This window comes from Vulpes vulpes, chromosome 10, assembly GCF_048418805.1.
Source record: "Vulpes vulpes isolate BD-2025 chromosome 10, VulVul3, whole genome shotgun sequence".
NCBI classification, from domain to species: Eukaryota; Metazoa; Chordata; class Mammalia; order Carnivora; family Canidae; genus Vulpes; species Vulpes vulpes.
The window spans coordinates 6172830-6199126 of record NC_132789.1 but is presented as its reverse complement, the minus strand read 5'-3'; the positions used below and the strand labels follow the sequence as shown (position 1 = coordinate 6199126).

The 26297-nt window shown below is 44.4% G+C and overlaps 2 protein-coding genes across 2 annotated transcripts; both read left to right on the top strand.

Annotated features, from left to right (window-relative positions):
* Positions 1-1302: 1302 nt before the first annotated feature.
* Positions 1303-11016, top strand: TMED2 (transmembrane p24 trafficking protein 2). Its single transcript, XM_026017095.2, has 4 exons — positions 1303-1605; positions 3103-3295; positions 6311-6418; positions 9501-11016. The coding sequence occupies exons 1-4, from the start codon at positions 1426-1428 to the stop codon at positions 9623-9625; spliced, it is 606 nt and encodes a 201-aa protein (XP_025872880.1). The 5' UTR covers positions 1303-1425; the 3' UTR covers positions 9626-11016.
* A 1532-nt stretch (positions 11017-12548) lies between these two features.
* On the top strand, positions 12549-26270 carry DDX55 (DEAD-box helicase 55). The gene is made up of 14 exons (XM_026017052.2): positions 12549-12733; positions 14734-14784; positions 14878-14964; positions 15891-15982; positions 16067-16129; positions 18658-18807; positions 19864-20053; positions 21328-21410; positions 22197-22328; positions 23122-23214; positions 24062-24176; positions 24592-24760; positions 25033-25325; positions 25536-26270. Exons 1-14 carry the CDS (start codon positions 12626-12628, stop codon positions 25710-25712), a joined length of 1803 nt encoding a protein of 600 aa, XP_025872837.1. The 5' UTR covers positions 12549-12625; the 3' UTR covers positions 25713-26270.
* The last annotated feature ends 27 nt before the right edge of the window (positions 26271-26297 follow it).

Genomic DNA, 26297 nt, shown 5'->3' with positions numbered 1-26297 from the left:
GGTGAGTGCTTTCCTGCTCAATACCGTAGCCAGGTAACCAGTACTGGATGGCAGGCAGGCAATTCATCCCATGGCCAGAGAATGGAGAAGTCGGGCTCATGCTCTGAAGGCATTTTCTTTTCCCATTAGAACTCATGGTCAGGGGTTCTGGGGTTAGGGTGGAAGGAGGAGCTGGCGTGCAGATTGGTGGGGAGGTTTTTCCCAGAAGGGACAGGAGGCTTCTCTGATTCACAGACTCCTCTGATTCAGCTCCTTAAATGCGTAGTGGGATGGATGTGTCAGCAAGCTGGTAGGTGTGTTTTTCAAACTAGATTGAGGGGCTCCTGGCTGGCTCGGTCCATGGAGCACCCAACTCTTGATCTCAGGGTTATGAATCCCAGCTTCACCTCAGGTGTAGAGTTTACCTAAAAAATAACATCTTAAAAAAATCACAAATCAACAAAACAGCTAGATGGTAATGATCTGGAAGGTTAACAGGCATCTCAACTGGATCAAACCGATGGAAAACTGGGTAACTGGAGGCCTGTTTGATGCTGGTTAGGGAGTTCCTGGTGACAGGTGGAGGCCGACAGAAAATCTCAAAGCTCTTGGCATGAGTCCTGTCTCCTTTTACTTCAGGTTTATTTATTTATTTTTGAAGTATTTGTTTATTCATGAGAGACACACAGAGAGAGGCAGAGACACAGGCGGGGGGAGAAGCAGGCTCCCCGCTTGGAGCCCGATGTGGGATTCGATCCCGGCACCCCGGGGTCACGACCTGGGCGGAAGGCAGAAGCTCAACCACGGAGCCACCAAGGTGCCCCTACTTTTTCTTTTTCTTTTTCAAGACTTATTCATTTATTTGAGAGAGAGAGAACAGGAGGGGGGTAGGGCAGAGGCTGAGACTGTGCGTGGAGCCCCACAGACCGGATCTCAGCATCCTGCGGTCCCCACCTGAGGCCAAATCGAGTCCCACCTAACTGGCTGAGCCACCCAGGCATCTCTCTCCTCCCACTTCTCACTCCTAGTGCTGCGTCCAGATCTTTCGCCATGTCTTTGGACAATCTGAGGGAGATGCACTACGGGGAGGAGGCTTCCTTCCTGACACTGTCGCTTTTTAGTACCGTCCACGTGAAATGCTACGTTGCGCGGGAAAGAGGAGAGAGGTGGGAGCAACGAGGTTTGGTCCTTCGGAGCCACCGTCCGGGCTCCGGTTGGGCGGAGCCGCCATGTCCCTCGGCGGCCGCCGTGCGTCCGTTACGTGGCAGCTGCCGGCGCCCGCCAATCCCCGGCGCCCGCATCAGCCCCCTCGGGTGGCGCAGCCGGAAGGGGCGGAGCTGAGGCGGCGGCGGCTGAGGAGGCAGCGGTGGCGGCGGCGGCAGCGGCGGCAGCGGCGGCGGCTCGGGAGGCCGCGTTCCCGGTCCTGGCTTCGGCCCCTGCCCCACCATGGTGACGCTCGCCGAGCTGCTGGTGCTCCTGGCCGCTCTTCTGGCCACGGCCTCCGGCTACTTCGTCAGCATCGACGCGCATGCCGAGGAGTGCTTTTTCGAGCGGGTCACCTCGGGCACTAAGATGGGCCTCATCTTCGAGGTGGCCGAGGGCGGCTTCCTGGACATCGACGTGGAGGTGCGGGCACGCTGCCCCGGCCTGAGGCGTGCTCGCAGGGCCGGTCGGGGGTTGGCGGTGCTGGGTCCCCGCGGGGCCTGCCGGGGCGCGGGCCGTGGAGGCCGCTGTCCGAGTGCTGGGAGGGGCCCAGGCCGCCGCCTGGCCCCCGCCCGGGCGACCCCCTGACTGGCTTTTTGTCCCGCGGCCGCCCGGCTTCCGTGCCCCGGATGCCCGCCGGTGCGGAGCCGTTGCTTAGTCGCTTTGGGTTCTCGGCTTGAACCGCGGGCACCCGGTGGAAGCTGTCGCCGAGCTTTGTCGGCCAGGCACCGCGTGTCCGCTCCGGGCCCGCAGGGCACTTAGATGCCGAGGTTAGCCGAGGGCAGGTCCCCATTGCGTCTTCAGCTGCACTCCGTGTTGTTTCAGATTAATGTTGGGGCATGACGTGGAAACTTCAGGGAAAAAGTAAAACGAAAGCTACTGAAGAAGGCCGGGCGGGTATTTGCGTTGTGTTTTTTTAAAAATGTTTTCATAGAAAGAGCCAGAGCGTTTAACCTATTTTTGTGCAAACCTCTAGATAGCTCCGTGAGCCATCTCTGACGAGGGGGAAGGTGGAGTCGGGCCATTCGATTTAGGGGTGATGACTGCAGATGGATTTGTGGAGAAGACAAATTATTTCAAGAACCCACAGTCCCTAAATTTGCTCCTCTAGTTTTATTTTAAATTAAGAGAATGATTCGCTTTTATTTTTTATTTTTATTTTTATTTTTTTAGGAAACCAGATGTAACTAATACTTTAATTCACTTTTAACATGATCGTTGGACAGTGAACTGCTGTTGGCACAAATTATACAGTATAACAGAGTTGGGCACAAATTATACAGTACAAGTGAGTCCAAAGATAAGGGGATAATGGAAGGAATGACTGGTAAAATTAGTTAAGGCTTTAGAGATGAACTATTTCAGTCTCCCAAGTTTTGCAGATTTGACAAGCTTTCTAAGAGGAACTAAGTTGACCAAGGCCTAATAGCTGATTGTTAGCAGATGGATGAGAACACAGGTCTGTTGGTTTTCAGTCTAGCCTTTTTTTTTTGTCAAGTCTACTGGCATCTCAGATAAAGTAGATTCTTTCACTGGTTTGCAGCAATCAATTAGGAAAACCTGAAAGTGTAGCTTGCTTAAATTTCTTAGTTTTTAAGATATTTTTTTCATATTTTGATATTAATATTTAAGTTTGTGTGTTGGTGATAGAAAGTCAGTTGGAGACCATGTGTAAGGTACTATTTCTGTTTCTAGGGGTTCGTATTTACGTTGGACAAATAAAACATGTCAGAATTGAAAGACGTTTTAGCGAGGATATCTAGTCCAGCCTTGTTTCACAAGTGGGAGAACTGCAGCCCAAAGAGGTTACTGTCACTAAGTGAAAATTACATTTTCTTAGTGAATATCCTACTGCTAGTAGCACTTACGAAAAGTATGATTTTAAATCTTTTGTGATGTGCATTTCTTTCCTGCCTCCAGATTACAGGGCCTGATAATAAAGGAATTTATAAAGGAGACCGAGAGTCCAGTGGAAAATACACATTTGCTGCTCACATGGATGGAACATATAAATTTTGTTTTAGCAACAGGATGTCTACCATGACTCCAAAGATAGTGATGTTCACCATTGATATTGGGGAGGCCCCCAAAGGACAAGACATGGAAACAGAAGGTGAGTTGAACATTCAGAAGATTTTGTTACATTTCAAGAATTAATATTGTGTACATTGTTATTCATCTGAATGGAGTGTTTATTTGGATTTCTTATTCTAGGTTCATTCACTGTCTTTAAAACCAAAAACTTTTGTGATACAAATTTTTTATTTCTCTGGGACCCTTAATTAACAAAAATAAGTTTCTGGAAGATTATGTTTTAGTTCTTTACAATTGCCTCTTCTGACAACTTTTCGTAGTCACTCTGCTTTTGTAGGTTATGTGTGTTTTAGGTTATTATGTTGATTTGCTAATCCTGGTTATATCCATCATCATTTGCTCTTTTATACATGACTAGTTTGGTTAAACTTTGTTCTTTTATTTTTGTGTGTGTTTATATCTTACACTTTTCTTTAGGTGGTGGAGATACCTGGGATGGTAGGTGGATGGCTTCTTGACAGCATCTTGTCTTGCATAATTTTGTTTGCTGCTAATTTCTGCTTTTTTTCTTTCTAACCTCAGTTTGTTAGCATGAGTGTTTTTTCTTTTAATTAAAAAAGACCCCTACAACTAATTAGAGTTTTAGAGTGATTGTGTTTTGTGGTTTTTATTTGGTTGACGGGAGGCATAGGTTAGGTCACTTTATTTTATTTTATTATTATTATTTTTTAGATTTTATTTAATCATGACGGGGGGGGGGGGGGGGGGGGGCGGGGGGCGCGCAGAGACGCAGGGAGAGAGAGAAGCAGGCTCCATGCAGGGAGCCGGATGTGGGACTCAATCCCAGGTCTTCAGGATCACACCCCGGGCCTAAGGTGGCGCTAAACTGCTGGGCCACCATGGCTGCCCGGTTAGGTCACTTTAAAGTAATGGAACTGGAGGGATGCCTGTGTGGCTCAGTTGTTGAGTGTCAGCCTTCGGCTCAGGGCATGATCCTGGAGTCCCAGGCTCCAGGGAGTCATCAGGCTCCCTGCAGGAAGCCCAATTCTTCCTCTGGTTGTGTCTCTGCCTCTCTCTCTGTGCCTCTCATGAATAAACAAATCTTTAAAAAAATTAATTTATTAATGGCACTGGAAATACAGTGATTGACATCTTAGTAGTAGCATCATACTTTGTTTCTTTTAAATGAATGCTGAGGGTTGGAAAGATTGAACTGTAACTGGAGGAGTAAAAGTTCTACTTGAACATAGCTAATGGCAAATGGTGCTGTTCACTTTGTAGGAGGTATTTTGCTGGCTTGTTATCATTGAAATTTCGTAACTTGAAACTTGATTGGATGTGAAATGCAGTTCTAGCAGCTGTATCTAGATACCGTGACAGAAGCTCTTTCATCCATATGTTGTAGTTCGATTAATTTTTATTTCTCCACGGACTAGCAATAAACTTGAATTGAGCCTGCTGGATACATTACTTACCAAGTACCAGCACATTTGTGATTGAGGAAGTGGCGCACAGTGTGTGTACATCAGTGTATGATTTGTGGAAACCAGCAGTTCATCACGTTTCTTAGTACTAACATGGTAATATTTGTCCTAAATATTAAGCAGTTAGTAGAGTATTACATCATAAATATTTGTTAGGTTTTGAAATTTGTTAGGTTTGTAGAATTTAGAGAATCTTGGTACTGAGTAATTCCTGTACTTGCTTTTCAGGGCCATTTACAGCGTAGGATTTGGCTAATTCAAAGAGAATTTGGAGTTTTGAAGGAGCTTGTGTTTATTCATTTTCTGGAAATTAGTCCTTTCTAAATAGTTAGAAAATGTTGGCTGATGAACGTGACTGTTGAACTATTCTTAAATAATCCTGTAATATTTAAAATTCTTGTTTGCTAATGTCAGTGAATGGAAGCTGTGAAATCAAACCTTACTCTGAAGCAGTGATCCTCAGGTGAGGACAGTGTTTGCCCCCGAGGAGGACATCTGATAATACCTGGAGACTTTTTGAAAGTAGGCTCCATACCTATTGTGGTGTTTGAACTCAGACCCTGAGATCTTGAATCACATGCTCTACTCACTGATCCATCCAGATGTCCCTATCTGGAGACATTTTAGATTCTCATGGCTGGATGGAAGATCCTAAAATGTACTGAGTGGCCCCTCACAATGAAGAATATGTATTCCAAAATGTCAACAATGGCATTCCTGAGAAAGTTCACTCCTAAGGTTTCACGCTGTGCTTTGGGCTTCCCAAGTGAAGCTAGTGAGGGATGGTTTGAGATTCCACATTAACATGGGTAGGGGGCCCTCTAATGGGAAGCTTTCCTTGTGGTACTCTTTTCCTAACTATGTTCGTTGTCATAACATAGCACTGTCTAGAAGCATATGCTTTCTCTTCAGAACTGTTATGTTAGTTCACCTTGTATTAGTTCTTGGCTAAAATTTAGAATATCTGATTTCAAACCTTGTGCAACGGAGAGCTTGTCTTTTCACTTATGATGCCTGCCATTCCCCACTGTAGTGAAATTACTGCTTTGGTTTCAATAGAAGAATGTTTGAGTTTTGGTGTGGATTTTTTAAAGAATGTCTTGGGTTTTTCTCTGCTCAGCTTCATTGAGATTAAAAAGTCTGTTTTGATGTCGCTCTTAAATTAACATTAGGAGTTAAATGATTCTAAAGTGTAAGTTTTGATTTTCATTTAAATATTGTTATAGGATTGTTGTTAGGAATTTTGTTTTATATATTTATTGTGTTTCCTCTTTTTTTTCCCCCTGTCTTTTTTTTTTTTCCTTCTCCAGTTAGCAGTCAGTTCCTTAGAGACAATTTCTTAGGGTTAGTTATTTTCCTTGAGTTAGTAAACACTATATAGTATGTGTCCCACTCTGAATGACCTTTCTGTTCTGGGAATGGACGTTTAAAAAAAAAATGCTTTGAGAATTAAATTGTCATCAGTAGTCCCATATGATGTCCGAGCCATTTCTTAAAAGCTCCTTTTATATGTCTTCTCTAAGGAATATTTTGAGGAATATTGTTTTATGAGTATTTTTCAAAAGGAGATTGCCAAATATGTGCTAATCTGTTTTTACATTTTTCTGTAGCTCACCAGAACAAGCTAGAAGAAATGATTAATGAGCTAGCAGTGGCGATGACAGCTGTAAAGCATGAACAGGAGTACATGGAAGTTCGGGAGAGAATACACAGAGCGAGTAAGTTCGTGCTATAATTTTGCACCAGTGGTCTGGTGGCCGTGAAATCCTAAAGGTGTATTACCCTACAGCTTCCTTGTATTTTCCTCATTTGGGTATTTTACAACATTATCATACTAAAGTATTGACTTAAAACACTTATGCAAAGACATTTTTTAAGTATGTGTTTATAGAGCTTTGTACTGGACTAGTTTATTATTGAAACATTCATTCTAAACTGAAAAATGCTGTTAAGATTAAGCATGAGCTTTTAAGAGTTTTTAAAAAAAACAGTGGTCTACTAAGGAATAAACTAATAGTTTTCCCAAAGCAGGAAAAATGTTATTAAAAATTTAATAACATACTTGACATTTCTGTGCCAATGTATTAATATTATATGTTAAGATTTAGCTTTTTTCCCCTCAAATGGAAGGTTTAGGTTCGTTAATATAGGCAGTTACCAGGTGAAGCTCGGCTTGGGTTCCTGAATCTGTAAACTGGGAGCAGGGAATGTATTTTGGAAACAGTGATTCCCTAACATGGGAATCCCATATTAGGTTGCAAAAGCCTGTTTAGCCCATGATGTAGCCTTAAGTATTACGCTTTTGCATGTAAAATTAAGAGGTACCATTATGACACACAGACCATTTTAGACCCAAGTCCATAGCTGTGGTTCAGTGTTTTTCATTCTCCAGATAGTTCTTGGGGATAGATGTCATGGGAACAAGCTCGTCTGTGAATGCAAAGTGGTTTAAGTCAGGAGTCTTTGTTCTGAGTTTGGGGTAGGGAGTAGAAGAGTGACTCCAGAGAGATAGGCACAGGCTGAACCTCTTCCAGATGTGCTTCCTGTTCTCCTTATCCTCTTACATCTCTTGCCATGGATGGAATGAGCCTTCAGGACCTAGAGCACACACTTTGCCTTTCTCTGGGAGAGTAATGAGTAAACACAACAGAATTGAGAAGTGGGAGCCCCTGTTCTCACTTTTTGGGGTGGAGTGAGGTGGACCACGGCTTGTATACATGTGCTCCTACCTCTTCTATCATGATTCCTTCTCTTTACCTCCACTGGTAATCTGTTCACTCTCTGGGATCACCACTTTCTCTTCCTCAGGGTGGAGACCCATTTGTTGATTACCGTGCTCTCCAAGGGGGCCATCCAGGGAGATGAGAAGGGCACTGAGCAGAGTCTGAGAGCCAGGAGCTTTCATTGTTTTACATTTTAACTGGTTCAGACCAGATGGCTTTACATTTATAGGAGGTTTTTGGGACCGCAGCAGAGGAAGATCTGTCTGCCCGTCTGTGGGGCATCCATCCAGCCTTACTCTTTCTTACACTTAATTTGAACAAGGATACTCCTGTATTTCTTTCACAAATAGAATTTTAGGCATTCTGTTTATTTTTGCAAATCAAATAGTTCCCAAAATGTTTGTTTTTTTGTACATCTTTCTACAGCACTTATTCCTTAGAGATGAACATAATAAGACATTTTTCCCCTTTACTGCAGTGTTGTGATAATATTGTGTTACTTTTGATCTGGCTAATGTGTGAATAGTGTGAGGACAGGGTCTTATATACACATTTTCTAGGTAAAGTGAAGGGAAAAAGAAATACTTTTTACATGATTTTTTAAATATTTTGAAGCGTTTACTCAGCCATTCCCCTTTCATTTATTTATTTATTTATTTATTTATTTATTTATTTATTTATTTAGTCACAGAGAGAGAGAGAGAGGCAGAGACACAGACAGAGGGAGAAGCAGGCTCCATGCACCGGGAGCCTGACGTGGGATTCGATCCCGGGTCTCCAGGATCGTGCCCTGGGCCAAAGGCAGGCGCCAAACCGCTGCGCCACCCAGGGATCCCGCCATTCCCCTTTCAGACACAAATCTTAAAATGCTAGTTCTTCAGTTTTGCTGGATATTGGTTACTAAGTTTTCAGGAGAAGCAAACTTGATGCTATGGAATTAGTATTAAACATTTCAGCTTTGAAAAAAAAAAAAAATTTCAGCTTTGGTGATTTTTAGGGCTCTAATTAATAATATTCTTGGGTGTATGTCTCTTATGGGGGTGAGAAGGAGGCGGCGGCACCACTCCCCCAGGTGTGCGTTTCTTCTTACTCTGGGGGGAAAAAGCCACACCTTCTAGTAACTAAGTTATCTTTTTGGGAACATGTTAATTGCTTTTCATTTCTTTCTGAGTGCTTATTAATCCAGTAGATATTATAACCTCGTTAATGTTCTACAAATGATATAGATATAGTTAAAATATGGGACTTATTTATTTTGCTGATTAATATCATTACTATATTGCTAAGTATAACTGTTTCTAATATTGGCCATATGTAGAAAAATCATAAACTACCTAGTAATTTTAAAAAGTTAAGGCTGTAGAATTTGATCAGAAGTTGAAAGAATGTGGCATAGATTGAGCAGAATAAATTACAGGGGTGGTCATGGCTGTTGCTTTAAGGATCACATCGTTAGCTTAAGAGTGGGATAGATCATGAGACTGGTTCCAGTTTGGTAGTGATTGCCAGTATTGATTGGTCCCGGAGACTGAGAAACCTCCTCCATCTAGAACAGCTGCCAGACACCTAGTAGGTGCTCAATATTTGTTGAATAAATGTTTAAGGTAAAAGGCACTTAGATTGACACATTTTGACCAGGTAGGTAGTGCTTTTTAGGTAGCTGTATGATTTTGAAATAATCTCCATTTTTTAAAAGTCAATTTTCTGATTTAGCAAAAAAAATTATAGTGTAGGAATATTATGATGTGAGGGAGAAAGAAGGTTGTAATGGGTTTTAACCCTAGAGGTTAAAGTCACTTGGGCAGCTGGGCAAGTCACTTTTCCTCTCTGCTCCCCATATATAAGCAGAGCAGGCTTGACCATACCCCATGAGTCTTTAACGTCTCATTTAAGTCTAAAATTTTCTGTTTCTAAGTTTGTTGAGTTGCTTGGGGACAAAAGAAAAAAGTATTGAGTACTATGAATGGTGTGCAAAAATTACTTTCCTAAAGATTAGGATGATTTATGATGCCTATGCTTTTTTTTTTTTTTTTTTTTTTTTTTTGGTTAAATTTTGTTTGTTTGTTTGTCCTCACAGTCAACGACAACACAAACAGCAGAGTGGTCCTTTGGTCCTTCTTTGAAGCTCTTGTTCTAGTTGCCATGACATTGGGACAGATCTACTACCTGAAGAGATTTTTTGAAGTCCGGAGGGTTGTTTAAAAAGCCTTTTCCTGATCTCAAAATCATAATTCACTGTTTACCAAACATCTTGGTGATAATAATGTCATTAGTTTCTACATTTTTATTTTTGGAACTGTACATTCACAGCTTATGTTTCTTTGTGATTAATAGATACTGGGGGAAAACACCTTTTTAGGAAAGTTAGAATGAAAATTTGACACTTGATTGGCATAATTTCTTATTTGAATTCTGCCCCACTATACAGGTCTGTCAGAACTCCAACACTGTAAATGAGATACAAGCATATAGTCCCGATTATATCTTCTTTTTGTTTTCATGATAAAGTACGGTTCAGAAAAGTACTTCATGGATAGTACTTAGTGCACTAAAATGACTGCATTCTTTGGATCTTTTATCCTGCAGTTCAAGTCATTAAAGATTCTTTTTGTTGAGTCCTTATGAGAAAAAACTGAATCTTGGCATTTACTTCCCAGCCTACTGGCAGAGCTCTGACTGGAGTGTTACCAGGTTGGTACTTTTATATACTTGTCTAGTTTTGACTTTAAAGATAAGACTTAACCCAACCACATTTCCCCCCTAAATTTGTGTTTTGAACCTTAGGACTCAATCACCTCCAATTAAATTGATGACACAAGCAGCTAATAACCATTTTTTGGTTTCTGCCTAACCTTCTAAGAAGTCTCTACTAAAGCCAGTTCTCTGGGTGTTGCAGCCAATGGTAGCTCTTTTCTTTCTATGCTGGCACATCCACTTTCTCTGCTCTTGGCATGTAGGAAGTATGCATTCACATAATTGGAAAAATCTGGATTTCTGATGCCAAAGGGTTAAATAAAGCCTCTTGGATTTCATTGCAATGATATACAGCCACTATTTTATTTTTGATCAGTGGCATTTTAGCCGCTGTTTAATTAGGGTACTGAACGTCACTGTCAGTACTAGGGTTTTGTTTTTGTTTTTCTTGGGTCTTTTTTGGCACATGTGGATTTTGTTTTGTATAAAATGAAATGACTTTTTCTTGGTCTCTGATGATGGGTTTAAAATTAAAGGAACATCTGGTCGTGGTGTGGGGGTGAGCCAGCATTATGTCGTGACTGATGTATATTAGTTACTTGTACTTTTTTTTGGATCTTTGCAAGGGGAAAACTACAAGTAACGAGTTTTATATAATTAATTTAAATTTGTTACAGGTTTTCATGTTCAGGATAAACAATTTTTCAGCCTTGGGTGAAAATACTTGCAACAGTTTAAGGTGACTGTATTTTACCTTAAGACAACTGTTGCAATGCCAATTTTTTTTTTTTTTTTTGGTGTGTGTGAAAACACTTCAAAATTAAAAGATGTACATTTAAAATTGGTTGTGTATCTAATCTGCCCCAGGTTCAGTAAATAAACAATTCTTTTTAAAAACAGTATTCTGTGTTTCATATCAATGATTAATTCACATTTGTTAAATGCCAACTTTCTAATCCTGTATGAAATGAGATCTGTCCTCCGTGTTTTCTGAGTTACATACCTGTTATAGATGTCTGTCACTTTGTAAACTTGAGGACAGTGAGTAGGAACCCCATATTAAGTTTTCCTTGTGTGGTTTCTTTTGATGATTCAATGTTAACATCTGAAGTATTTCTTTTCATTTGGAAAAAAGAGTTATTTTAACTCCGCTGGTGGTGTATGGATGTGGAGATAAGTTTAGTAGGGATTAAATGATTTGTTCAAGGCCTTCAAGTGAAGATTGGTGGAATCAGAAACTAGATCTCTGCTTTTAGAAACTGTTAACACGAAGGGTCTGCTAGTAATAAACTACCATTTGTTGAATATAGTGGAATGTCCTGGCACTATGCTAAGCACTGTATGCAGTCTGTCTCATTTATTCCTCAAAACAGCCCTTATCTTGGGTGCTATTATAATCTTCATTTGGAGATAGGTTAAAGAGGTATGGAAAGCATCCAAGGGTCTGAAAACTACTAAGTAGATTCTCAAATGCAAACGCAGGTGTGGCCCTTTCCTTCCACGTTTGTTTTCAGAACTGTGGAAGTCCCATTTTATAAAAATGTCAAAGGTATTTTGAGACGTGATCTCATTTCAGTGGAAACGTCTCAGGCTTTTACCTTTCACTTCATTTAGTTTGAGATGACTGGAATCTGTATGAGTACTATTCCCATTTATGCATCTCAAAGATATTTGAGTGACTGCTGTGTGCTGCCAGTTGTAGCCACTAGGTAAAGAAATTAAAGAAAAATCCCCATTGTGGTAGGATTTACTTTTAGTGGGGAAGACGAACCTAATTTGTAAATTGATCGGCATACTAATGGTAAGTGCTGTGGAGGAAAAATACGCGGTTCTAGATTTGGAAAGGAAGGCCTTCCTGAGATGATACTTGTAAAGACCTGCTGGAAGGACGGGAACAAGTCGTGGGCGCAGCAGCAGCAGCTCGGTGCCGACGGCGCCCAGCGTGTAACAGGTGGTCAGTGAGAGCTTGCGGCACGAATGCGTACCTGGACGGAGTGGCCCAAGCCAATGGGGAACACTAGGGCGGGAAGCTCTGGTACTCGCTGGGGGCTCTTTCTCGGAGGTAAACTCAGGGGTGCCCACCGTCAACCTTAGTGTGTCTGTTGACCTGGAGCTCCGCGGCTGGGGTACGTTTCTGTCCACTCCCTCCAGATCCGCTTGTCCCTTGGCCAGGTCTTGTGCGGCCACCTGCCTCCGATGGGCGCCGACAGCGAGCGAGCCGGAGCACAGTCCTCCGCCCAAATGCCTGCTCTCGAGGGACGGGCAGCCGGAGCCCAGGTGGCCGCGCGGGACGGACGGTACTACTCGGGCCTGGCCCCCGCCGCCCGCCGTCACTGTCGGCGGATCAGCTCTTCCGGCTCCCGCCGCCCCGGCGTTTTCCCCGCCCTCCGGAACCTTGCTGCGAGAGCGCGGTTGCCGGCGGTCCCGAGGGCGGCCGGAAGCGGAAGTGCTCGGCGGCGGCGCCCGAGTGGCGTCCAGGCGGCTGGGGCCCAGGCGGAGGGGTGCGCCATGGAGCACGTGACAGAGGGTTCCTGGGAGTCGCTGCCGACGCAGCTGCACCCGCAGGTGCTGGGTGCGCTTGGGCAGCTGGGCTTTCCGCACATGACGCCGGTGCAGGTACCGGGCAGGGAAGGGCCCTCGGGCTCGGGGAGGCTCGGGGCGGGCCAGGCCCCCGGTGGTCCCACGCGGCGGGTGGGCGCGAGGTGCCTGCCGCGTGTCCCTGAGCCCGGTGGGCGGGGGCGGCGCACCTGCGCCAGGGCCCTGACTTCGCGACCCCTCCCCCGGGAGCGCTGGGGCCTGAGTACCTGCTGCCTCTGGCTCTAGCTGTGTGACCTCGGGCGGGTGACTTAACCTCTGTGTGCTGCCTTCCGCGGCAGATGCGGTGCCTCGTCGGGGTGCTGTGGGACCTTATGGGCACCTTACGGGAGCTCAGTAAATGTTTCCTGCTGTTGTTACTACGTGGGCTAAGTGAAGGTTCTGGCCCAATTTATTCATTTACTCAAAAAATCTTGAGGATATACTGTGTATCCGGTTTTCTAGGCTCTGGGAATTTTGCAGTGTTGGTCTCCAGGTATGGGCCTTATCTTCTAATGCAGGGGAGGGAGAAGGAGTAGAAGAATACGGTCATTTCAGTAGGTGATAAGTGTCCCTGAGGAACTAAAACACACCGATGAGACAGTGACAGTAAGGCCCCGGACTGGAGGTTAAGATGGTGTGTTAGGGAAGGCCCCTCTGAAGGTGTCACTAAGCTGAAACTGGTATGATTGAGGAGCTGGTTGTGGGGTGATTGGGGTAGGATATCCCAGCAGAGAGCACTGTCCGTGTAAATGTCCTGGGGTTGGAGGTGACCTGGGAGGAACAGAACGAAGGCCTTTGCCGGGAGCATCTGGAGTAGCATAAGAGTTGAGCGAAGTAGGGTCTTGGAAGAGTTTGAATTATATTTAAGTGCAAAGGGGAGCTATGTAGGAAGGGAAGGGAGGTGACTGTGCTTTAGAGAATGGACTTAAGGGACTTTGAGAAGCAAGAGGTCAGGGGGCTAGTGTTGAGTGAGAGGTGGTGGGGGCTTGGAATGGAGAGGAAGCAGTGGCTACTGAGAAGTGGAGTCTGAGATAGCTTTCAGATTGTTGGGGGACCAGATGGAGGAGTTAGAAAAGAGAGGAATCTAGAGGGAATCAGAGGTTTTTTGTCTCTAGCAGCTGCGTGGATGGCAGTACCTTGTCCTGAGATGAGGAAGGTGGGAAGAGGTAACACGTTTCCAAGGGAAATTCAGGAGTTCTGTTTTGAAATGCTGAGTTGAGATGTCCATCAGATCCTCAGGAAAGATGTGGAGAAGGCTGGAGATGAAACTTGGGGATGTAGTACTAGCAAGAAGACTCTGCCCCTGCCATCAGTATTGGCAGTCAGGGTCTGTGCCGTCTACTGTGGGAGTCTGTAGATACAGGTGGCTCTTGACACTTGAAATATGGTGAGTCTAAAGTGAAATGTGCTCCAGATGCAAAAGGTACAATGGATTTTGAAGACTCCGTATGAAGAAAGAATGGAATGTAGCTTGTTAACTTTTAAATACTCATCACATGTTGAAGTCACAGTAGTTTGGATCTCTTAGGTCAAATAACATATATTAGTAAAGCTCATTTTATGTGTTTCTTTTTCCTATAATGTGGTTACCAGAAAATTTAAAACCATATATGCGGGTCACATCATATTTCTTTTGGACAACAGTGGTCTAGAGCAGAGTTTCTCGGTCTTGGCACTCTTGATATCTTGGGCTGGCTGATTGTTTATTTTGGGGAACTGTCCTGGCCATTGTCAGCTGTTTAACAGCATCCCTCTCCTCTACCTACTACGTTCCAGCAGCATGCCCTCTCCTCTGGGTCTCCAGGCATTGTTGTGTGTTTCCCAAGGGCATAGAAATCATCCCAGCTTGCTGTCTCCTCCACACTGTCTGTAGACACTGTGGCTGTACCCCTGGGATACCTTGTGGTGACTCTACCCAGAGTCTGCATTGTGGTGGGGTCCAGGGTGAACCAGGCCACCCACTGTGTTCCTAGGTCTTTCTGCCACCTCTGTGAAGTCTGGGATTCTCTAACTGGTGCTTTGCATCTCTTTCTCTATAGTCTGCAACCATCCCTCTCTTCATGAAAAACAAAGATGTCGCTGCAGAGGCGGTGAGTACCTCCTGGAAATGCAGCTTGTCCTCCTGTTTTCCCCGCAGAATGAACTGTGAGGAAAAGCAAACCAAATTTTCTCCATCTTGGCAGGTCACAGGTAGTGGCAAAACGCTCGCTTTTGTCATCCCCATTCTGGAGATTCTTCTGAGAAGGGAAGAGAAGTTAAAAAAGAATCAGGTGAGGATAGCTCAGTGTCTTATTTTTACTTAGTCCTTATAGAGTTCACAGTTGAAAGAAGTGGGTCAAAAGATTGGGAAAAAAAAATACCCTCCCTATTTGCAGATATTGTATTTGTGAATTTTCCTACTTGTTAAAAAATTTATTTGTGGCTCCCCAGATCAATACTGTGTTTTTTCCCTCATTCATAGATTTGTGCAGAGTAGCAAAAAATTTGAGTCACCTGCTGTGCACATTCCCAGCTGAGTCTGAACAAGGCAATGCTCTGCCTAGTTGTTTGAGCTCCCAGATTGTAAACAGGCATCCTCACTGTCTGTTTACTGTTGTGATATTTGCATTTTTTGCTAGTTATTTCAATGTTTAAAATGGCCTCAAGCGTAAAGGCAACTGGCAGCGAATTCAGTGTTGATAATTCAACTCTATATTAATTAAGGTGTCTTTAAACAGAAGCACAGGGTGGCACTGGGTGGCTCTGTGGTTTAGCGCCTGCCTTTGGCCCAGGGCTCAATCCTGGAGTCCCGGGATCGAGTCCCATGTTGGGCTCCCGGCATGGAGCCTGCTTCTCCCTCCTCCTGTGTCTCTGCCTCTCTCTCTCTCTCTCTCTCTGTCTATCATAAATAAATAAATCTTTTAAAAAAATAAATAAACAGAAGCACACGTAAAGCCAGCCTGCTTATGATCGACAAAACATGACCAGAGGCTCTTCGGAACCTGACTCTGCATTTCCTACAGGAGAGTGTTTCAGTGTTTGAACTGATTGTGATTCAGAAAAGTCGTTGATAAGCACTGTGACTGGCCGCTGAAGAAGCCCAGGAAGTGCTGTTCCTCTGGGAACTTGGCTCTGCGAGGGGGATGGTCCTGGTGTGTGTGTTCAGCTCTGTAAGTCCTGTGCTCTGCTCACTGTTTCCTTCCCCCAACATGGCTAGGTCGGGGCGATCATCATCACACCCACCCGAGAGCTGGCTATTCAGGTAGATGAAGTCCTGGCGCATTTCACAAAGTCCTTCCCACAGTTCAGGTAAGTTGGATGCAGTGTCCCTGTTAGCTGTGGGCTGTCTGACCACTTTGCCTGACCTGCTCAAAGACCCGTTTCTTGTTTTAGCCAGATTCTCTGGATCGGAGGCAGGAATCCCGCAGAAGATGTTTCCAGGTTTAAGGAACAAGGGTAAGTTTGCTTCCACTCCTTTCCTTGCTTGTTTTTGGCCCTGAACCCAAGAGGAGGTGATACATGGTGTAGGCCTAATGGGGAGCACTCCCTTCGGCAACCTGCTCTCCCCAAAAGTTTGATTCTCTAGGCCAACTTTGAATTTTGCCTGCTGGCCCTTCCCCTAAGGCCCTGATGAGCATTTCCCGCTCAGTGAGTCCTGCCCTGCAGAGGAGAAAGAAGTTGGGGTGTTGCCCCCCCCCCCCTCCCCCCCCCACCAGGCTGACTGACTAGGCAGGCCTCAGGGCCCTTGTTTTTCTCACTCAGGGCTCTCTAAGTGGTCTCATCTCGCTCCTGGTGGTCCCTGACCTTAGCCTTAGCTCCAGACCTGCAGGCAGCTGCTTGTCTGCCTGGCATCTCCTGGGCATTTCCCTGCTGTTGCAAGTGTGTCTGGAATGGCTGATTTTTGTCCCCAAATCTCCATGTCACCTGGAGTTTCCTGGTTGTCCATCTTTGTGCTTCTCCTGAAGTCTGGGAATTGGCCTTGATACCTCATTGTCCCTTCTGTCCCCGCACGCCATTAACCATCACCAACATCCTTTACATGCTCCCTCCAGAGCACACATCTCTAGCCCTTTGCTTCTTTCCCTCGCCACCTCTTCCACTCTGATCTAAACCACCCTGTGTCCTCTGTGTTTCTCCTCTTGCCATCTTATAACCCACTTTCCACAGAGCAACCCAGGTGGCCTTTTCAGAATGTCAGTTGGGTCATGTCACTCATTAGAAACCCTTTAGTGGCTTCTGCTGGTCCTTAGGAAGGATACTGATGTCTGTACAGGGCTTGCGAGACCACCATTCTCCACTGCTGCCGCCTCCCCACGAGCTAGCTGCTGCACAGACCTGGCTTTCTAGAGCACTGTGTGGGCCAGCATCCCTGTGTCCTCAGGCAGGCTTCTAGGTCAGGGTGCTGTCCCACAGCATTGTATCTGCAGAGCCTTGCTTGGTGCTGAGCACACACAGGTGTTTAATAAACATGTGGATGTTGGCAAATGTGGTGGCTGTCAGCCCTTTGGATTTTTTTCCGTCCTACCATGAATAAGATTTATAATGGGCAGTGATAGATTTTGTGGCCAATTTCTTGGAAAATCTTAATAGAATTGCTTCTATTGAGCATTTGGTATGTTTGGGTGTCCCATGAGATGCGTTTCAGCAGAGGTCAAAAAGTCCGTTCCTGCAGGGGGCAGAGGATAACACCAGTCTTTGAGAAGGGGTGGGGATGGGGTAGGAATTGCCCAGTACCTAGCCGAATACTCAGCTCTAGCTGATAGCCTTGCAGGGTTCTGGGTTCAGTATTGTCAGATTTTGAATTTTTAAAAAGCAAATGGAATTCCAGATTTTTATGTGTTAGCTCGAGACTTCTAACCATTGGCATGTAATTCATATTAAAAAAGAGAAAAAATACTTCTTGGGGCACCTGGCTGGCTCAGTGGTGAAGCATGCAACTCTTGATCTTGGGGTTGTAGGTTCAAACCCCAAGTTGAGTATAGAGAATACTTGAAATTTAAAAACAAAACAAAACAAAACCAACTTCTTGTATGTCAGTCAGTGTGTAGGGGCCATATTTGGTGTTTTGTCTGTTGTGATCTTTATTTTTTATTTTTATTATTTTTTAAAGATTTATTTTTATTTATTTATGATAGACAGAGAGAGAGAGAGAGAGAGGGGCAGAGACACAGGCAGAGGGAGAAGCAGGCTCCATGCCAGGAACCCAATGTGGGACTCGATCCCAGACTCCAGGATCGCGCCCTGGGCCAAAGGCAGGCGTGAAACCGCTGAGCCACCCAGGGATCCCTGGTTGTGATCTTTAATGTAAAATTTTTTCTAATTCTGTTAACATTATTTTTTAAAAAAGATTTATTCATGAGAGAGAGAGAGAGAGGCAGAGACACAGGCAGAGGGAGAAACAGGCTCCATTCAGGGAGCCTAATGCGGGACCTGATCCCGGAACTCCAGGATCACGCCCTGAGCCAAAGGCAGATGCTCAACCGCTGAGCCACCCAGGGATCCCTAACATTCTCATTTTATAGATGAATTACCAGGGGTGTAGAGTGGTTGAGTAGCTTGTTCTAGGTCAGGGGTCAGCAAACCTTTTCTGTAAAGGAACAGATGGTAAATATTTTAGGCTTGTGGACCACATGGTTTGTCACAAGTATTCAGCTCCACTGTGGTAGTGTGAAAGCCACCAAAGACCACTTATGAACGAATGAGTGTGGTTGTGTGCCAATGACATGTCACAAAAACAGGTGGAGGCCAGATGTGGCCAGTGGGCCAGCGTGTGCTGACTCTGACCTGGCTTTTGGCCCAGAACCCATCAGTCTCCTTCATGGTCCTGGCTTTTGCCCTTAGCCCTCTATCCTCATTCATGGCTGTATTTCCCCTCCCTGGAACTTAGATGACTTTGGGGGTGGAGGTTACAAAATTTGGTTTTTGGAATCACAGATATTCCCAAGATCCAGAGAGTATGGCAAATGTTTACTGTGTTTTCAAAGTGGGAACATCATTGTGGCCACTCCAGGCCGCTTGGAGGACATGTTCCGGAGGAAGGTGGAGGGCTTGGATCTGGCTAGCTGTGTGAAGTCCCTGGAGGTCCTGGTGTTGGATGAAGCAGACAGACTTCTGGACATGGGGTTTGAGGCAAGGTACTGGACTATGGGCTTCGCTGGCTTTGGGTTATGGTGGGCAAAAAGGAGAGCAAAGTGGAATTCCTTTACCACTTACTGACTGCCCTTATTGGCCTCATTTGAATTTCAAGTCATTAAGTTGTTTGATCTTTCAAATTTTACCACACAGTTTTAATTCCATTTCTACTTCTTAAGATGCATTTTCCTTCATGATTTCTTTTGAAGTTGTGTGTGTGTGTGTGTGTGTGTGTGTGTGTGTATGTTGGTATTTTGAATAGCTTTATTGGGATATATTCCTATATCATACAGTTCACCTACTTAAAATGTATAGTTCTGGGCAGCCCAGGTGGCTTAGTGGTTTAGTGCCACCTTTGGCCCAGAGTGTGATCCTGGAGACCCAGGATCAAGTCCCGTATCAGGCTCCCTGCATGGAGCCTGCTTCTCCCTCTGCCTGTGTCTCTGCCTCTCTCTCTGTGTGTCTCTCATGAATAAATAAATAAATAAAATCTTAAAAAATATATATAGTTCCATGGTTTTTAGTCTCAAAACTTTTTTTGTTATTTTTTTTTTAAGATTTTATTTATTTGAGAGAGAGTGTGAGTGCTCAAGCAGGGGGAGGAATAGAGGAAGAAGGAAAAGTGATTCAGGGCTTGATCCCAGGACCTAAGGATCATGACCTATGCCAAAAGGCAAATGCTTCACTGACAGCCCCCCAGCCCCCCACTCCCCCACCAAAAAGTTTTTTGTTTTACCTTCATTCTCTCCTTTTAATTGTCTCACATGATAAAAGTATAATTACGTGTTAACATTGGAGAAAACTAAAAAAAAAAAAAAAAAAAAAAAAAAAAAAATTGGAGAAAACTTAGAAAAATGAGAGTATAAAGAAGAAATAAAAATTGTTCATAATTTTATCCCCTGGTTAATGTCTTTTTTTTTTTTTTCCTGTTTAATGTCTAGTGTAAATACTGTGATGGCTTTTTTTCCCAATTTTTAAAATACCTGTTTAGTATCATAAGTGGTATTTGTTGATGATGCTGATAAACAAAGGGTTAAGTTGGAGTCCTCTTTTTTTAGCATCAACACCATCCTGGAGTTTTTGCCAAAGCAGAGGAGAACAGGCCTCTTTTCAGCAACTCAGACACAGGAAGTGGAGAGCCTGGTGAGAGCAGGCCTGCGGAACCCTGTCCGGATCTCGGTGAAGGAGAAGGGTGTAGCTGCCAGCAGCACCCAGAAAACTCCTTCCCGCCTGGAGAACTACTACATGGTGCGCACTGGATGTCCTTACTGATTCTGCCGTTTAGTGATAATGCTGACTAGGGTCTATCATACAACGTGGTACTGCCTCTAGGGCAACTGCCTCGAGGGTGGTGTTGAAATCCAGCAGGCTCACCTGCATGGGGCGTCATCCTTATTGCTGACAGTTCTGGGCTAGGCTACTAAAGGAGCCTGGCCTTTCCCAGCCAGAGGGAGGGGTCTGTAGGTAATGTGCATCACTAGGAGCGAGTGTTGGAGCAGGACCGCCCAGGACAAAGCCTGGGTGCACATCTTGGCTTTGTCCCTTACTAATTAAACTAGATGCATGTACCTGTAAAAAGAGTGCTCCAGTACTACCCACTTCATAATTGTGATGAGGATTAATACACATTAGGCCAGTGCTTAGTACATAGTAAGTACAAATAACTGTTAACTTTGGACACCCACTGTGGCTCTTGTTGCTTTCTGCTGTTTTGTATTCATTTCAGTGATTGCATTTAGAAAGATGGAGGAGTGTGTGGGAAGAAATTCCAGACTGAGAATTTGGTTTTGGTAAAAATAGAAGGAATACATGCAGATGGGTTTAAATGTCTCCAATTTAGGGGCCTCGATGGAGTACTTGATTATATTGGGACTGGAGTCTGTCTCCAAGGAGGTCTTTCAAATTTTGTACATTCCTCTCTGGAAACCTCTGTTCATCTTCGTGATTTCTGAATATGGAGCTGTACCAGAATCTCCAGGGGGCTCTTAAATAATATGAATTCTTGGGTCCAGTCCTAGACCTACTGAATTTATATGCTGTGCCCAAGAATCTACATTAAAAAAAAAAAAAAAATCTACCCCGGGGGGGGCATTTGGATGGCTCAGTCCAGAGAGTTTGCAACTCTTGATCTTGGGGTCATGAGTTCAAGCCCCATGTTGGGTGTAGAGCTTATGTAAAAAACAAAAACAGAACAAAAAAAACTACGCTGGGTATAGCTGGTCTGGTCCCTGTCTGTATACTGGGATTTGGGGACGATTGCATTAGATGACTGTGTGTCTCTCAGTTCCATGACTTTGATTTTTTTTTAGTTCTTTTTTTAGTTCCATGACTTTGTGACTTACTTTTGTCAGCACCACCTGTTCTGATCTAGGCAGGGTGATTAACATACTGAAGAAAGTGTATTCGATTAGTGGAGAGAATCAGATTCCTTAACATTTAAGGCTAAATATGAAAATAGCTAAAGAGATTATTATCATCTATAAATTTTAAAAATCTTACTGGTTTTCCTTTTAACTTTGCAGGTATGTAAGGCAGATGAGAAATTTAACCAGCTGGTACATTTTCTTCGAAATCATAAGCAGGAAAAACACCTGATCTTCTTCAGGTAATCCTTCTGGGTCCTGTGGTAGGAGAATCGGGTTCAGCCACATCTGGAGTGCACAGATACATGTAGCCCTAAGGTTTGGGATTTTCTCAGGAATGTTTTTTGTCTGCAAATAACTGAAAACAGAACTTTCGTGGCTCAAGCAGGAGGAGTTATTTTCTTTCTGTAGAAAGGAAGCCAGAGGTTAGGCAGGTCCTGACATTGGGTTATGTCTCCCCAGTGTCCAGGTCTGTGTTGCTGTGACTGTCTTGGCCTTTTATTCCTGTTTGTCCCCTCATGGTCTGAAGATGGCCAGTGTCATGCCTGCTTTCCCATCTGCACTGAAAACAGAGAAAGGAGAAAAGGCAGAGGGAGTGGGAAGGGCATTCTTCACATCAGAAGATCAGAAAGCTTTCTCAGAAACCCCTCCTCCCCAGCTGACTCAAGCTTTATCTTTAGGGGCCAAAGGTGAGTCACTTGGAGCCACTCACCTCCGGAGAGGCAAGGGAAATGAGTGTGCAGCTAGCTGGCCCAGCCTCTGTTGTTTGTACAGGGAGGTTAGGGAGGAGGTGGCTGGGAATTGCTTTTAAAGGCAGCCAGCCCAGCATCTGACATGGTGGGGTTTTGTCCTGGGGTCAGAACTCCATAAAGTTTCAGATTTGGAGTTTAGTGTGGATGCTGTTGGTAGCTATTCTCCCAGAGGGGATCCACTCATCTCGCTACTTCTGGTGCTCGCCACCTCCCTCCCCTAGCACTAGGGGACCCTAAGTGGCCAGTGACTCTGAGCCTGCTGTCCCCTCTCGGCAGCACCTGTGCCTGTGTGGAATACTACGGAAAGGCCCTGGAGGCCCTGGTGAAGAGTGTGAAGATTATGTGCATTCACGGGAAGATGAAACACAAGCGCAATAAGATCTTCATGGAGTTCCGCAAATTGCAAAGGTGGGTTTGCTGCCTTGGAGCTCACTGTATGCTTTGGCAGGACCTTGCGTCTCAGCCCTCCTGTAGGCTGTGTTCTCTGCCTGCAGCCCTCTTTTCCTCTGACCAGTTATCACATCTGCTCTGTGTGGCCTGCGGGGGAGCCCATGTCCCTGGCCTGACCCCGTCATGCTGTGCTGCACTGATGTCTTTAGTTATTGCCAGCTTCGCTGTGAGATCGTAAGCTCTGAGAATACGGACCTGTGTGTTTTGTTCACTCCTGGATTTTCCAGTAACTGGCCCACTGCCTGGCTAGGGGGTTTTGATACCTGTTGTTGAATGGGTGGAGAGTGTGGAGAGGAGCAGCTCATTGAGGTCTTGTGGGTTGTTGTCAGGTCACTGCACAAAGACCATAATTGATTCTGTGTGTAGAAGTCACACTTCCCTGCTTTTCCACTGAGCATCCTGGCTGTATTGTTAAATGCACTCTTCTAGACAGTGTGATAGAATGGACTGTTACACCTCAGGATTAGATTTCACTGCAGTTTTTTGTTTTATTTTATTTATTTTATTTTTTTTTGTTTTAAATATGCTAATTTAAAAAATCCTTTCCTGGTCTTTTCGCTACTTCCCATTTCCATTGGAAATTGGGAGAGTCCTAAAGAGCCTTAGGAGGTCAAAATGTTATTACTGAATGCTTGCTTCTGCGAGAGTTTCTGAAACTGTGTGTTATTGTTATTGTACAGAGGCCAGTAAGAATTGATGGTGATAACATTGGTGGCCCCCTTGCTCAGAACGATGTTTTCTCAATTTCTAGTGGGATTTTAGTGTGCACGGATGTCATGGCTCGAGGAATAGACATTCCTGAAGTAAACTGGGTTTTGCAATATGACCCTCCCAGCAGCGCAAGGTACAGTGTGACAGAATGTGACCCTCCCTGGCAGGAATGTGGCCCCACAAATTCTGAGGAAGATCTGCATAATGATGTTCATCAATATGTTATTTTTTAAAAAGATTTTATTTATTATTTATTTGAGATAGAGTGCCCATGTGAGTGCACAGCAGGGGGAGGGAGAGGGAGAAGCAGGCTCCGCGCTGAGCAGGGAGCCCAACACAAGGCTCCATCCCAGGACCCCAGGATCATGACCAGAGCCAAAGGCAGATGCTTAACTGACTGAGCCACTGAGGTACTCAAAATGTTACTCTAAATAGCAAAAATGGGTGAACAGGTGAACTCTCATTGGTGTGTCAAATTAGTGATGCCATAGTATGCAGCAATTCATTATTTTCACCTGCTTTTTAGAGGTCTTGCATAAATGTATCTTACAGATGCTTAAAGGAAAGCGACACACAACACCATATATGAAAGTCTCCTTTGTTCTCCCAAAGCAAACATATATTTCTCATAAATGTTTCCAAACATAGGAAAATCCAGGGGAATAGGCCTCCTGAGTGGTAATAATTGTTACTTCTTGGAGGGCTTACAGGCCACTTTCCTGTACTTTTGTCTGCTAGTTTTCTACTAGGACTGTGTTTTACTTTTGTTATCAGATAGGCATATATTTGAAAGTTTTGTAGTTCACATTAAGTGTCTTGCAGAGTCCTACTGGTTTGCATCTATGTTTACCTGCCAGCTCTTGTGTTTGTGACCCTAGTGAGGGGCAGGGATAGGGCTGAGCCATGGAGTCTGGTGGCCCTGGGTCTGTGCTCCATCCCACTGTTCACATGGTGAACATGTTCCCATCCTGCATTCACAGTGCCTTTGTGCATCGCTGTGGCCGCACAGCCCGCATTGGCCACGGTGGCAGCGCGCTCGTGTTCCTCCTTCCCATGGAAGAGTCCTATGTCACTTTCCTTGAAATTAACCAAAAAGTAAGTGGTCTCTTTTTTTCATATAGAATGCCCAGTGACAGGAGACTTGGTGTAGAGTTCTTTTCTAGCAAGTGGTCCGGAAGTTAGGGGGGTAGTTTGCAGACTCTCAGGGGCCAGGTGGTGATGGAAGGACAGGGACCACGCTGGCCTAAAGGCCATGGGGAGGCATGCTCCATTTAAGGTGGCTCAGCTTCAGCTGTCAGTACTTGGGTTGGATATTTTCCGACTAGAAATCAGGATTGTTATGTAAAACTTATTTAAAATTTTCTTTAAAAAAATATCAGACCAAACAAAATACTTGGGAATTTGGGCTTCAGTGCCTCTGATTAAAGATTACAGTGAATTGTTTTGCCTTTGGTTTTATTGGCACTGGTTCTGATGGGGTTTTGGAGGTGAGCATGTGGTCTGTGTGCAGTGTCCCCTGCAGGAGATGAAACTCCAGAAAAACACAGGAGATCTCCTTCCAAAGCTCAAGTCCATGGCCCTGGCCGACAGAGCTGTGTTTGAAAAGGGCATGAAGGCCTTTGTGTCATATGTCCAGGCTTATGCAAAGCACGAATGCAACCTCATCTTCAGATTAAAGGGTAAGGTGGACTTCATGTAATACCTGCAGGCCTTAAAAAATGTTAGGCACGTATCAGGGTTATTTTCTAGAATTTAAAAGAAGTCTTGCTAGGGTTTGTGTGTAGACAGAACAAAGTGGCTGCCAAGTACTCTTTTTCAGCAAAAATGTAATTATTTTAAATCTAATTGAAATGAACCCGATTAGCTCATTTGGTCAGAACGGCGTCTTCCTGGGGTTGGAGCTTCTGACCTTATTTTGGGTGTGCTAACTCTGCCATTTTGGTTTAATTAGATCTTGATTTTGCTAGTCTTGCTCGAGGGTTTGCCCTGCTGCGGATGCCCAAGATGCCAGAACTGAGGGGACGGCAGTTTCCAGATTTCGTGCCTGCAGATGTTAACACAGACATCATTCCATTTAAAGATAAAATTAGAGAGAAACAAAGGCAGAAACTACTGGAGCGACAAAGAAAAGAGAAAAGAGAAAATGAAGGGAGGAAAAATATTATAAAAAATAAAGCTTGGTCAAAGCAGAAGGCCAAAAAGGAGAAGAAGAAAAGAATGAATGAAAAAAGGAAGAGGGAAGAGGTACACTTTTTATTACTTGAATACTCAGCTGAGAAATCTGAGTGAATTTTATCAAGGTAGCATCTTGTAGTAGCTGCATGGGGCTCTCTATTGCTGTATTCCTTTGTGACTCAGGAGGGAGCATGGTGTGTTTGTGGAAGCTGATGTGAGAGTGTGTTGTTGCTATGGGAACACATTGCTAAGAAATGTGCTTTCTTGCTCTGCACTTAGGGTTCTGATATCGAAGATGAGGACATGGAAGAACTTCTTAACGACACGAGGCTCTTGAAAAAGTTTAAGAAAGGCAAAATTACTGAGGAAGAATTTGAGAAGGGGTTGTTTTCAAGTGGCAAGGGAACAGTCACGACAGCAGATTTGGGGATCTCTGATTTGGAAGAGGACTGCTGATGCTGGCTCTGGGGCATGTAGGAGTGCAGGGAATACAGTGAAGAGGCCCCGCACCCGGCACGGCTCACACATGCTTTTGTTGAGTGCCAGACAGTTCTGGCACTGGGACAGAGGGGAGGCTTCATGCTCATGAATATTTTATTCCGACCTCATTGGCCCTTAGGTCCAACAGGAGAGTGTAAGACTAAGTGTAAATAAATAGATGTTGAATATTTATTTTAATGGGTTACCTATAACTTCAAGCTTTTTCTGTGGCTATTTTATACTTACTTTTTAACCTAAACATACTGAGGTATACTTGATTTTTGGCTTTCTAAGTTTCCTTAGTGTTTTCAGGCACCTGATCTTCCTGAGTGTCCTCATCCTTGGACTTCAGTTATTTCTGAGGAACTGCACAAAACACTTGCATGGGGTGGCTGATGTTGCCGGGGTGTTTCTTCTTTTTGAAGAATAGTCCCCACCACCATTTTATGGGGGGGTTATCTAAAAAACCAAGGAAGCAAGTCATATTCTGGGAAAAAAATTATGCTTTGTGTCGAATAAACAGTTTCCTTCCAATTGAGTCTAAAGTGTGTGAATGTGGCT